General features: G+C 37.5%; 1 protein-coding gene across 1 annotated transcript; it reads left to right on the top strand.

Moving 5' to 3' along the window:
- The first annotated feature begins 567 nt into the window (after positions 1-567).
- Positions 568-13,207, top strand: LOC127527526 (olfactory receptor 6K3-like). Its single transcript, XM_051926583.1, has 2 exons — positions 568-1,416; positions 13,067-13,207. Exons 1-2 carry the CDS (start codon positions 568-570, stop codon positions 13,205-13,207), a joined length of 990 nt encoding a protein of 329 aa, XP_051782543.1.
- Positions 13,208-14,571: the final 1,364 nt, after the last annotated feature.

Below are 14,571 nucleotides of genomic sequence, written 5' to 3'. Positions count from 1 at the left end.
ATTTCTGTCAACTGTTAATATTAATAATAAAAGTTTTCGGTAAAACATTTTCTTAAAACATTAACCACTTTATTATAAAGCACTGCTGTTATATTAATTAAACATTTAAAAAGTATAGAACATAAAACTGATTTGCTTGTCATACACAGATATTTTCCATTTTTATAAATATAAAACTAAGGTATGCTTAAACACATATTAAGGCCTATTCATTTTAATAAAGTATGCACATCCGTTTACTAGGTCCTTTGAAATTATTCAGAACTTGTTATAGTACAGTATATATAATAATGTCTACTGCTTGAACTGCCATCTTCAGTCATGGATTCTTTTGTCCTTTCACATTCAAAATGTTACATAACTGAATTTTTAATGGTATAATAAAAAAATGCTGACATCAGAAAAATAACAAACAACCTCTGTTTCCAAATATAAGAAACTAAACTAGATACAATAGCGATCTAGAGATATTACAGATACAATTACCCTTGGTTTCCATTAAAGGAGAAAAAAGAAAAATCAAAATTTAGTGTAATTCCTTTCAAGAAGAAAATAGAAGAGGCCAGCATGTCAAACTCATCCCGCGTTTCCTCATTTTTCTTTTCTGCTTATGGAGATTTAACTAATCTGAACTATTTGTATTTTTCTATTGTATTGGTTTTGTACCTTCTGATCATAATTCTCAATGTAATGTTTATAGTGGTTGTATATTTAGAGAGAGGACTTCATCAGCCAATGTATATTTTTATGTGCAATTTGTCATGTAATGGATTGTATGGAAGCACTGCCTTGTGCCCATTACTTTTAAAAAATATAATATCAGAAACTCATGAAATTTCTCGTGCAAGCTGTTTAGCACAGATATTTTCAATTCACTCATATGGATCATTTGAATTTACCATTTTAACAGTAATGAGCTATGACAGGTATGTATCAATTTGTTATCCATTACAGTACTCTGCCATTATGTCCCCATTCAAAATCGGTACACTGATTGTCTTAATATATGTATATAACATATTTTCAGTAAGTATAACATTATCATTAACTAGTACTCTGCAGCTGTGTGGGAACATCATTGATAAAATATACTGTGATAACTATCCAATAGTCAAATTAGCATGCACTGATACTACAGCTTTAAACATATATTATCTTATAAATCTTGCCATTACTATTTGTACCCAAGTACTTTTGATTATTTGCTCTTATGTGAGAATATTCCAAGTGTGCATTAAAGTGTCAAAGAATTCTCAAGCAAAAGCTATGGCCACTTGCGCTCCACAGATGCTGATTGTGATTAACTATGGAATTGCTTGCTCTTTTGAACTGATTCAGAATCGATTCAATATGAAACACCTACCTACAATGATTCGTATAATCCTCTCAGTTTACTTTCTCATTCTGCCTCCTTTAGTAAATCCAATCATTTATGGTATAAAAAATCAACAAATAAGGATGGCTGTTAAAAAAATTGTTTACACAAAAATAAAAAGAAGTCAAACTTGTAGATAGAAACTTTTTTGGAGAGAATTAAATATTACTCATAATGTACATAATCAAGCAAATTGATGATGTAATGTTTATGATAAGATTTAATAAAGAGAATTTTATGTTTTGAGCTTTTCTATAATATTGTCACTGTATTAAAATAGCTACTAATGAATTATTATTAAGTAATTCTGATTGCATCTTCTGTTCATTTTAATTTTCTGTTAATAAATCTGTGACAACTGTCTAGTGTAATTATGAAGTTTTATTAAGTCATTTACAGGAAACATGTACAAGGAACTTCACCAATTTATGAAAGACATGCTTCAGAGTCATCTCTTTAGAGGTTAGAGACAACATTTTGGCTGTACAGCCTTAGAATGAAGGCCAGAAGAAGGCTGTACAGCTGAAATGTTATATCTGTAAAATGCTTTCCTGTTTTGCTGAGTGGAATAAAGTTGTTTTTTTTCAATAAGAATAATATCTACAGTAATCCCTCACTATATCGCGCTTCGACTTTCGCGGCTTCACTCTATCGCGGATTTTATATGTAAGCATATTTAAATATATATCGCGGATTTCTTGCTGGTTCGTGGGTTTCTGCTGTCAATGGGTCTTTTAATTTCTGGTACATGCTTCCTCAGTTGGTTTGCCTAGTTGATTTCATACAAGGGATGCTATTGGCAGATGGCCGAGAAGCTAGCCAACCAGAGCGCGTATTACGTATTAAATAAAACTCCTCAAATATAGTGTGAGCACGGGGGCTGTTCGCACCCCTAGAGGATACGGCCGCTCCTCAAAAAACGCTGAAAGACTACCTTCACTTTGCTCCCTTCCGTGCAGCTGCTTTGTCAAGCTACATGCTTCCCGCACGGTGCTTCACATACTTAAAAGCTCGAATGGCACGTATTGATTTTTGAGTGTTTGTTTTTCTCTGTTTCTCACACTCTCTCTGAAATTCTCTGTTCCTGACAGAGGGGGTCTGAGCAGAGGGGATGTTTGCCCACTGGCCTAGAGGATACGGACGCTCCTCTAAAAAATGCTGAAAGACTACCTTCACATTGCTGCCTTCCTTGCAGCTGCTTTGTCCGGCTGTGCTTCGCATACTTAAAAGCCAAACAGCCCTATTGATTTTTGATTGTTTGCTTTTTTTTCTCTCTCTCTCTCTCTGACATTCTCTGCTCCTGATGCGCACTCCTTTGAAGAGGAGGATATGTTTGCATTCTTTTAATTGTCAGATGGAACTGTCATCTCTGTCTTGTCTTGGAGCACAGTTTAAACTTTTGAAAAAGAGACAAATGTTTGTTTGCTGAATAAAGTTCCTGTCTCTCTACAACCTCCCGTGTTTCTGTGCAAATCTGTAACCCAAGCAGGACAATATAAAAATAACCATATAAACATATGGTTTCTACTTCGCGGATTTTTTGTTTACTAAACAAATTGTTTTCTTCAGTTAACATAACATCATTGAATGTTGGTCTTACTGTTATAGCTTTAAAACACACTCAGGAACTAATGATCTGAGGACTGATACTTAGTCTTCATCCAAGGAAGACAATGGCGTCTCCATCAGCCATGGATTTTCTGCTGAAATGTTTTGGTCTGTTGACTGAACCTGCTTGCACTAGGATTGATGGACTCAGGAATCCAGACCTTGAAGACACATTGACATTGTAATTATGATCAAGACTTAATAGGGACGTTTCCAGTGAGAGGAAACTGCTGTCTTCCTCTTAAAAACTTTTACACAGACATAATCCATCCATCCATTTTCCAACCCGCTGAATCCGAACACAGGGTCACGGGGGTCTGCTGGAGCCAATCCCAGCCAACACAGGGCACAAGGCAGGGAACCAATCCTGGGCAGGGTGCCAACCCACCGCAGGACACACACAAACACACCCACACACCAAGCACACACTAGGGCCAATTTAGAATCGCCAATCCACCTAACCTGCATGTCTTTGGATTGTGGGAGGAAACCGGAGCGCCCGGAGGAAACCCACGCAGACACGGGGAGAACATGCAAACTCCACGCAGGGAGGACCCGGGAAGCGAACCCAGGTCCCCAGAACTCCCAACTGCGAGGCAGCAGCGCTACCCACTGCGCCACCGTGCCACCCCAGACATAATCACTGGGGAAAATTGATGAACTGGTGATTCCATGAGATTAGCCAAAGCCTCTTCAACTTGAGGATAAAAGCCTTTGAGAAAAATTTCAAACAAACTGGTGGTGCATCATTGGACAACCAGATAAAACCTCATGAGATGACAAACTAGTGGTTTTGTTAGGGGTTGCCCTCACAAACAGTAAGGCTAAAGGCAAAGCCACAGGTCATTTCACCCCCATTTGAGGACACATTTTTGCGAATTTGTTTTTAGTTGCTTCATTTGACTGTTCCATTAGTCCAGCTGACTGTGGATGGTAGCTGTAACAGTTGCTTAATCTGAAATCCTTTACATAAGTCTTTTGATTTTATTGCACTAAGTGAAACGTGGCTTAGCTCTGATGGCGCGGCTGTTTTAATCGAATCTGCGCCTCCGAATTACAGCTTTGCTCATACGGATTGCCAAGGTAAGAAAAGCGCCGGTTTAGCAAACATTTACTTGAGCCGGTTAAAGTGTGAAGATTTTAGTCCTTTGAGTATCTTGCTGTTGTTTTCATGAAGTTTCTCAGTTTCTAGTATTATCCGTGTATAGATCTCCTAAATACAATGCGTCTTTCTTTGAGGAATTCTCAGACTTGGTGTCAATTGGAATTACAAACTATGACACATTCGTAATAGACTGGTGACTTTAACTTTCATATTGATAATCAGTGTGACCCGAAAGTAAAAGAATTCATGAACCTCCTGGACTCTTTTGATTTGAACCAGCACATTAGTTAGCCTACACACAAAGCAGGGCATACATTAGACTTAGTAATTACTAAAGGACTAAAATTTGATGTGAAGCAGATCGTTGATATTGGTCCATCAGACCATTTTCTCTTACTGTTTAATATAGAAATAATGATAGAAAAATTTCATGAGAAGCATATTGTTAAAAAATGCTTCTTTGATTCATCAGCAGCTTCAAAATTTACAAACATTCTAAGCAACCAGTCCGATAGTAGTGCTAACTACAATAGTGAGGATAATGTAATACTAAGGTGAGAGCTGCTGCTGACATAGTTGCACCTGAAAAGATAGTTAAAAAATCTTCTAGCATTGTTATACCATGTTATACCATGTCTGATTTAAAGGGAACATGCCAGAGAGCTGAGCGTAAATGGAGAAAAACTAAACTGATTATCCACTATGAGATATTGAAGGTTAAAGCAACAGAATACAACAACATAGTCCGTATTGAGAGGCGGTGTTATTTCTCTGGAATTATAAATAACAGTGCTAGTAATCCCAGAGTCTTATTCTCTATAATTGATCGTCTGCTAAACCCAGGTCACTCAATGAAATGCCTTCAAAATACTTCCAGCGAAATTTGTGAGGCTATTGCTGTATTTTTTAATCAAAAAATTAATGATATTAGAAATAATATAGTACATCTCCCCAACACTGATCCTCTTAAACCCCGGTACTCCATTATAAACAAATTAAATTCTTTCACCAGGATAGATTTACCTGATTTATATAAAATAATTTCTCAACTGAGACCCTCCACCTGCATCCTTGACCCAATACCAACAAGTTTTTTCAAAGAAGTATCGGGCGTGCTAATTGATAGTATTCTTGACATAGTAAACTCATCATTAGATACGGGGGTCTTCCCAGACTGTCTTAAGACTGCTAAAGTTAAACCCCTGCTCAAGAAAAATAATCTTGACTCCTTTGCTTTTGAAAATTTTAGATCTATTTCTAACCTGCCTTTTTTAAGTAAAATTCTAGAGAAGGCAGTAATTATGCAGCTAAATGACCACCTCAATAAACATGCTATTCTTGATAAGTTTCAGTCAGGTTTCAGAACAAATCACAGTACAGAAACTGCACTCGTTAAAGTAGTAAATGACTTGCGAGTAAATGCAGATAGAGGCCGTTTATCTGTTCTCATCCTCTTAGATCTGAGTGCCGCATTTGATACCATTGATCACAATATTCTTAGAAATCGCCTTAGTCAATGGGTAGGCCTCTCTGACAGTGTCTTAAATTGGTTTGAGTCCTACCTGAAAGGTAGAAAATTCTTTGTTAGTTGTAGTAATTATACTTCAAAGACACATGATATTCTATATGGTGTTCCACAAGGCCGTATCCTGGGTCCGCTGCTCTTTTTGATTTACATGCTTCTGTTAGGTCAGATTATCTCAGGGCATAACATGAGCTACCACAGCTATGCTGATGACATACAACTATATTTATCAATAGCGCCTGATGACCCCAACTCTCTTGATTCACTGACACAATGTTTCACTTGTGTTTCCAAATGGATGAATAGTAATTTTCTCAAACTAAATAAAGAGAAAACAAACTTGATACATTAGGATTAAAAGTCAAGATGGAGGTAAAGAATTTAGGGGTAACTGTTGACTGTGACCTGAATTTTAAATCACATATTAATCAGATTACTAGGACAGCATTTTTTTACTTAAGAAATATAGCAAAAGTTAGACCTCTTATATCAATGAAAGATGCTGAGAAATTAGTTCATGCTTTTGTTTTCAGTCGACTAGATTACAGTAACTCACTCCTCTCAGGACTACCCAAAAAAACATAAATCGATTGCAACTAGTGCAGAATGCAGTTGCTAGAATCTTAACTAGGAAAAGAAAATCCGAGCACATTTCTCCAGTTTTGATGTCACTACATTGGTTACCTGTGTCATTCAGAATTGACTTTAAAATACTGCTTAGGGTTTACAAAGCCTTAAATAATCTTGCTCCATCTTATATTTCGGAATGTCTTACACCTTACACTTCAAATCGTAGCCTTAGATCTTTAAATGAGTGTCTGCTTAGAATTCCAAGAGCTAAACTTCTGCTGTTATGCACCTAAAATCTGGAGTAGCTTGCCAATAGGAATTTGTCAGGCTAATACAGTGGAGCACTTTAAAACACTGCTGAAAACACATTCCTTTAACATGGCTTTCTCATAGCTTCATTTTAGTTTAATCCTGATGCTCTGTATATTCAATTAATTATCATTATTATTCATCGTGGCTCCAAATCCGTACTAACCCCTACTCTCTCTTCTGTTCTTTTTCTGGTTTTCTGTGGTGGCGATCTGTGCCACCACCACCTGATCAAAGCACCGTGATGTCCCTATATTGATGGATTAAAGGCCAGAAGTCCACATGACCGTTATCATCAAGTTCTTCGATGAGAACCCTGAATACCTGACTGATTGAGGTCATTTATGTTAGGTAGAATGCCTACAGGGGGATGGGTGGTCTCGTGGCCTGGAACCCCTGCAGATTTTATTTTTTCTCCAGCCGTCTGGAGTTTTTTTTTTTTTTTTTTTTTCTCTCCTCCCTGGCCATCGGACCTTACTTTTATTCTCTGTTAATCAGTGATCCCTTATTTTAATTTTTATTTTGTGTTTTGTTCTCTTTCTTCATCATGTAAAGCACTTTGAGCTACATTATTTATATGAAAATGTGCTATATAAATAAATGTTGTTATTTATTGCTTTATATTCAAATTGATATCCTCTATCACTATCCAGTATTAAAGGTATTCTAAGTCTTAAAATTATTTCTTTCAGCAAGAACATTACAACCCTCATAGAATCTGCTTTCGTACATGCTATTGCTACTTTCCTCCACTCACCCACATCTATCAACACATCCTGTACTTTAACCTAATCTGTCTTTTTGTTTCAATAAAATCCATTTGTATATGCACAAACATGCCAGACCTCATTTGCATTGTGTTGTTGGCACACTGCACAAGGTTGCAGGCTGAGAACCCTGGGGTGAACCAAAAACAGGTTTGCATTATCAATGTAATGACGCCCCACTTAAAAACATTAGAGAGGCCATGGATTGTTAATGCTTACCAAGGAAAAAGTGGCCAAGGTGCCACCATGTGCCAGTTATTGACATATTGACAACTGGCCCTGTCTAAATGTATTGTCAATGCAGCCAAGTGAGATTTTTTTCTGACACTCTGTCATACTGTGTAGATGTGTCTCTTAATGTGCATCCTAATCTGCAGATATCAGCAAATGTAGAGACGATCCCCCAATTCAGCCAGTTTTTAAACTATACAAGGAGACTGGAGAAGACGCTATTAGCTTTTATTTGAAACTGGGAGTAACTGTAGATGTGAGTGGTGTTTTGAGGCAATGAAACTAGACATTCTCTGATCTGGAGGGATAAAAGCTGACACACAAACGCTGGCGAATCTGCCTGCTTCGTATCTCACCATCACTTGATTTTTTTTTATTCAGTTTTATTGAGTGTACCTGCTCATGCTGAATTAGTATGCGCCTTATGGTCTATGATGTCAAAAAAAAAACAGAGACATTGGTATATATGATATTCGGAATTATTAATTTTATGACCTGTATAGTACATTTCGGAAAACAATGTGGCACGGATGCAACATTATTCATATTATTCATATTCATTCGCATAACACTTCATTTTTTTTCCCCAATCTTGCCAGTCCCCACATGTTGCTGTTTCTTTTGTACTCCAGGACATGCAGAGGCAACAATAGTACAGAGAGGTCAGTTCAGCATTATATTCAATCATCACATTCAAATGTTAACAGTTCAAACACACGCAAGGACCGTCCTTCCTACATTTACGACGTATGTACCTGTTGCAATGCACACACTTCTTTCTATCTAAAATCTATTTTGCACATGTTATTTTGATCATCACTACTTGTTAACTATCATTGATTCAGGTAATGGAATTGTATGTGGCTATGGCAAGTGGTATTAGCAAGTGGATTAAGAAAACAGACAAATCAAAGGGTGGATGAAGCAGGTACATCTGCAGCATCCGCGGCCAAAACAATGCTTGGTAATTAGTTCTATAAGTCTACTGAAAAATGAAATCCTTTTTTTTACTTTAGTACTTACCTCATATTATCTGACAAAAACAATCCCTGTGTGCATTTTGAAAGATGATATAAAAGCAGCTGTTCCTTTATTTTTAGTTAGCCACTAAAAGGTGTAATTTTGCTTGACTTCTCATTACATCCATAATGGTTAACACAGTACAACACCCTAGTACCTAAGGCACTTTTAAAATATTTGCTGCCCAAGTTCCATTGGTAACTTGAGTTTTAGACCAGCATGCTCAGTTTACTGGGAGATGCTCATATTCACCATCTTAACTTACCAACTTAGACTATGCAAAAGAATCCATGCATTACAAGAAAATTAAAAAAAAAAGAAAGATAATGGTTCCTTACAGGTATTATCATAATTCACAAGTGTGTTTAAATGAATCTGATTATAAAACTATAGCCAAGCAGTTATATACACAGTTTCAAAACTGGGAAGAATGAACAGAGAAAAGGAGCTTCAGCAAAAGTTCAGTTTACTATTAAAGGATTCATAGGTAAGAAAAATATTAGTTTCACTTTTCCTAAGAAAAATGAATTTTTTAAGATTAAGGATTTTAGGATTAAGAATGGGCAATTTAAAAAAAAAGTTTTTTTAATCACAACAATATTTTCTGTGCCTTTGAACTGAACCCTAGCTTCAAATACAAAAGCAATTTTAGGTAATAAAATTAATAGAACTATTAACACAAAATCCTTTAACTGTAGGAAACACTTTTGAAAAGAACTATGAACTGTGTCATGCAGTTTCTTTGAACCTGAAGATATTAGTTACCTCAGTGGCTATGGCACTGCCTAAGTGTCTTAAATGCCCTCCCTCTTCACCATTCTTAGATGTTAGTAAATGTAAACATGCACACTGCGTGTGAAGGATAGAGTTTTCATGTTTTGGTTTTTCATGATTGGGCGATGGGAGGAAGGTGTGCAAATTGAGACATTCTATTGTAGGTTGAATCAGTGAGCAGAAAAGACAGGACAGCAATACCTGAAATTCATATTATCTCATCGTGGAATTTATTAAATTGCAAACAAAAATAGGTCATTCCTTCTTGTGACATACAGTTTCAGTAATTTTAGGGACAATTAGAAAACCAATATAATGTCAAGTGGAGACATGCAATATGGCATTTTACTGGAAAATTCCCAGATTTCAATTGTAACAGTAAGTAAATGACTATTTAATATTTCTTAATATATAGGTTTAATATTCAGAATATTGGGGTCCTGAAATGAAAGGGGGTAGAGTTTACTATCCTAATTTTTACTTTGACATTCAATATATTGTTAATAACATGTACAATATAAGTAAGATTGCATTTGTTATTTGGCCTCCTACTTTTAAAAACCTACGCTTTTTTACTGATTTTATATCATTTTTAAGGAGTGTGTACACATATTTTTTTAAACTACACAAAATAAATGCTGATTTCATTGGTGTGTTTCATTTCATTTCATTGATACCTGGTATGCTTGCAGTTTGTATCAAGGATACTAAGAAAAATTCAAGCAGTGAGTCGACACATACACACCCACACCTTGCCAACAAAGTTTTTCATTTGTACTTGTTTTTATAATTCTCAGCCCCATTTAATCCAGTTCAGGGTTGGGGGTAGACAGAATCCTGGCAACATTCAGCAGAGGGCAGGAAACAGTCCTGAATGAGGCACCAGTCCATTTTAGGGTGGTAATGTAGTTTGCAAAATATATCTTAGATCAGTGCTACATATCTTAGATCAGTGATCCAAAAATAACACAAATAACTCAGATAATTGTATTTAGGGGAAATTGTTGATTGTAACCATATAACTCACATGTTTTCATTCTTAAAATTATTTTCATGTGCCTGCTGGTAGTGGCACAATGGGCTGACATTGTGTTTAAAATTGTCATTTAGCTGTTTCTATGCAGATTTGCCCATTAGTGACTCATTTATGTATGTAAAAAATTGAAATATAAACACTTAAGTCTTACTAACTCCAACAAAAGAAGCCGTCTGAACCTAAAGCTCTTTTGTTTCCATTAATTGCACACTATGATTTACAATAGTAATAGGTTATCAACAACAACAACATTTATTTATATTGCACATTTTCATACAAATAATGTAGCTCAAAGTGTTTTACATGATGAAGAAAGAGAAAAAAAAGACAAAATAAGAATTAAAATAAGAGTACACTAATTAACATAGAATAAAAGTAAGGTCCGATGGCCAGGGAGGACAGAAAAAACAAAAAAACTCCAGACGGCTGGAGAAAAAAAATAAAATCTGCAGGGGTTTCGAGGCCATGAGACCACCCAGACCCCTCTAGGCATTCTACCTAAGATAAATTACCTCAATCAGTCCTCATGGTATTCAGGGTTCTCATGGAAGGACTTGATGATGACAGTCACATGGACTTCTGGTCTTTAATCCATCAATGTAGGGGCATCACGGTGCTTTGATCATTTGTCTACTGTCAATATAATTAAAGATGGAAAGATATTGCCCTTTTCTGGAGACACACAATGGAACTCAGCCCTCTCAGGTCCACTACCTGAATATTCATATTTGGTGAATATTCTGTAATAATTATGATTTGAAATACATTTAGCACATGTTAACATATGTTGCCTAGCCTCTGACGCAGGGGTTCCCTATCTGAGGTACCTGCACCCCCAGGTGCCTGCGAGATGGCATTTCAGGGGGTATGACAAAATGGAAATTGCATCACGATTCTCCAAAATTCAGTGAGGTGCATTTTCGGATTTTATCATGGTGCAATCGATGCCGTGCAGTGTGCTGTTGTTTGTAGGTCATTTATTAGTTAGTGTTCCTGTTCTATGATATGAAAAGAATCAAGCATTGCATGTGCAATTGTCACTTGTGAATTAGCCGCAGAGAGTAGCATTCTCACTGGTCTGGTTCCTTGATACTGATGGAGCATTCATACAGGTGAATAACTTTTTTTTTTTTAACATTTTATTGAATTTATTAAGTAAGTAACATTCCATACAAGCAAGTCAACCTTGACAAAACTAAGTATAAATCAAATCAACCCCCATCCATGAGAAAGAGAGCTAGACCAACAGTCAGACAGTAGAACTTTAAGAGTAGGAAAAAAAATTTTAAAATGGAAGAAAATCTTTTCCTCCAAATTAGATCCATCCATCCATCCATTTTCCAACCCGCTGAATCCGAACACAGGGTCACGGGGGTCTGCCGGAGCCAATCCCAGCCAACACAGGGCACAAGGCAGGAAACAATCCTGGGCAGGGTGCCAACCCACCGCAGGACACACACAAACACACTCACACACCAAGCACACACTAGGGCCAATTTAGAATCGCCAATCCACCTAACCTGCATGTCTTTGGAATGTGGGAGGAAACCGGAGCACCCGGAGGAAACCCACGCAGACACGGGGAGAACATGCAAACTCCACGCAGGGAGGGCCCGGGAAACGAACCCAGGTCCCCAGATCTCCCAACTGCGAGGCAGCAGCGCTACCCACTGCGCCACCGTGCCGCCCTCCAAATTAGATGCTTATTTTAAAATGTTATTGATTAGATCCTCCCAGGTTTTAAAAAAGTTTTGCGCAGATGATCTAAGTGAGAATTTGATTTTTTCCAATTTCAAATAGTAAATAACATCAGTTACCTACTGACATAAAAAAGGTGGGGTGGGATTCTTCCAGTTGAGCAAGTTTGTTTGTCCTTCTCCACTTTAAGCCCATCTGGGAGTACACCAAACACAGCTAATTCAGAAAAGCCATCAGCCAAATTAACTACAACATAATCCATTACAAACCCCGAACTAAAACTGCAATAATAAGCATATCAGATATAGGTATTAGCTGAAGAGGGGCATATTTAGAGGTGTTTCTTTAAAGGGTATAGGACTCCACAGGGTGGATGAAGGTGGACAGCTTGTTCCACCAGCAAGGCAATTGTTAGTTATGATTGCTCAAATGGTTCACAATGATTTAAAATTGATTGCCCTGCCTGAAACTCTGTGGAGCTCCTCTTTGATATTGGTTATGTGTTTCTGTTTCGGGGACATAGCCTGTATGTATGCGTGTGCATGCACATAGGCGTGTGCAGACATCGTTTCAAAGTTGGCAAAGCAATCCAGGCACACATTTGTGATTGCTTTGTCGATATGTGTAGCATTTACAATATTGTGAAAAAATCTGCCCTTAAAAAAAAATCAATGTGAAATCAAAGTCATGATGTGTTAACTCTGAACATGGTATGTTTTAGAAGACTGATCAGATAATGTTTATTAAAGCCTCAGGTGTAGGATAACATTCATGCAGACACTCCTCTAGACATACCAGAATGTCCGATTGGGGTCTCATTACATTTCTTTGAACAGACTTTGGCAAAGGAGTTGTGCTTCAATGTTGATAGCTTATTCAGAAAGTTTGCATGAGATTTTCAACATTTTGTCTGCTTTTTCTGCTTCTTAAATAATGCAGCCGGGATCAGCACTTCTAACAGAACATTCACAAACTTCGATCTTATGATTTGATAATCTGTTGCAGCCTCAAAGCATTAATCCTTCATGTTAACCCTGCTCTTTTACAGTTTATTTGCAGAGCATTGGTTGCCCCAGTAGCTGAGCTGGATTTAGTGAAATCTTTCTTTCTGGAACAGGCAAATCCTGATCCTGTTCAAAAAAGCAAGATTATCGAGTTCTCCACATCTTTGGCTTCACAGATCATGTAATTCTGGCTTAATCTTTTCCAGAAACAGGGGTTTGGTTAAATCTAGGTTTTCTGGAACAGAATTATCCCAATTTACTTTAACCTTATTCCACACTAATCCTGCTTTCTGGAACAGACCCCAGGTTTCAGTCTGTTGATCAATATGCATATGTAGCCACTTTCTGGTCTTTTGATTTACCAAGATATCACCTTTTAAACTTCAGATCTTAGAAAATTAATCTTTGCTAGAGGGAAAAACCTTTTATCTAATTAAAATTTTGGGATTATACTTGAGTGTTGTACCATTAATCAAGTGTCCGATGGAGAGGAAAATCCAAGGTTTTTTGCTTTTGGAACTGCATTATATCTGGAGATGTCATCCTGAGTAAACTTCAGATTGGAGTTTCCCAAAGCTGGGGTTTGTCATGAATACTTAAAATGTTATGGCACAAAGCCAGTTCAGCCTTACACAGTGGCATACCTACAGGTTTGGTGCCCTGAAGCTTGAACTGTTAAGGGGGCACCTTCGCAACCAACATTGAGACCTGGGTAACCACTGCTATCTTCTTCAATGGGGTTGTTCCATGACACATCACCACAGTTCTTTATTTTTTTTAATTTAACCACTACATCTTATATTTAGATTAAAATTGTTGTATTGGATTATCTCGGGGTGGCACGGTGGCACAGTGGTAGCGCTGCTGCCTCGCAGTTGGGAGACCTGGGGACCTGGGTTCGCTTCCCGGGTCCTCCCTGCGTGGAGTTTGCATGTTCTCCCCGTGTCTGTGTGGGTTTCCTCCGGGCACTCTGGTTTCCTCCCACAGTCCAAAGACTGGGATTGGCTCCAGCAGACCCCCGTGACCCTGTGTTCGGATTCAGCGGGTTGGAAAATGGATGGATGAATGGATTATCTCAAATTCACTGGTGTAAATAAAAATTTCCAATGCCCCATACTATACATGTACAGCATCAAACAGAATTGCACTCAATATTGTAGAACGGCCTATTTAAATAGTGGCTCGCAACCTGCAGGCCACATGCAGCCTAGACGCAACCTTCGAGTGGCCCACTGGCAAGGCCTGTAGTCCTCTCAAAAACTCAGAGAAAAAGTGAGAAAAACATATTTCTCGTGCCTTCAGAAATTCGTACATAAATTCCTAAAATAGTACAGACTATGAATATAACACTTCGCATAGCCTAGCCTAGCAGTGCATTGTTCTGTGTCTGAAAGTGGTGGTAGCAGTCTGATACAGTGATTTTATTTTTTTTTTGTGATGGTACTTCAGCCGTGACAACTGGTCATGGCATTGACTACGTATTAAATGATTCTGTAATCAGTTGTGTGCTGAGTCTTAGTTGTATTCCAGTTTTATCAAGTGAGTGTGA

Source organism: Erpetoichthys calabaricus, chromosome 4 (assembly GCF_900747795.2).
Source record: "Erpetoichthys calabaricus chromosome 4, fErpCal1.3, whole genome shotgun sequence".
NCBI classification, from domain to species: domain Eukaryota; kingdom Metazoa; phylum Chordata; class Cladistia; order Polypteriformes; family Polypteridae; genus Erpetoichthys; species Erpetoichthys calabaricus.
The sequence above is the reverse complement of the archived record's forward strand: the minus strand, read 5'-3'. Positions and strand labels throughout refer to the sequence as shown.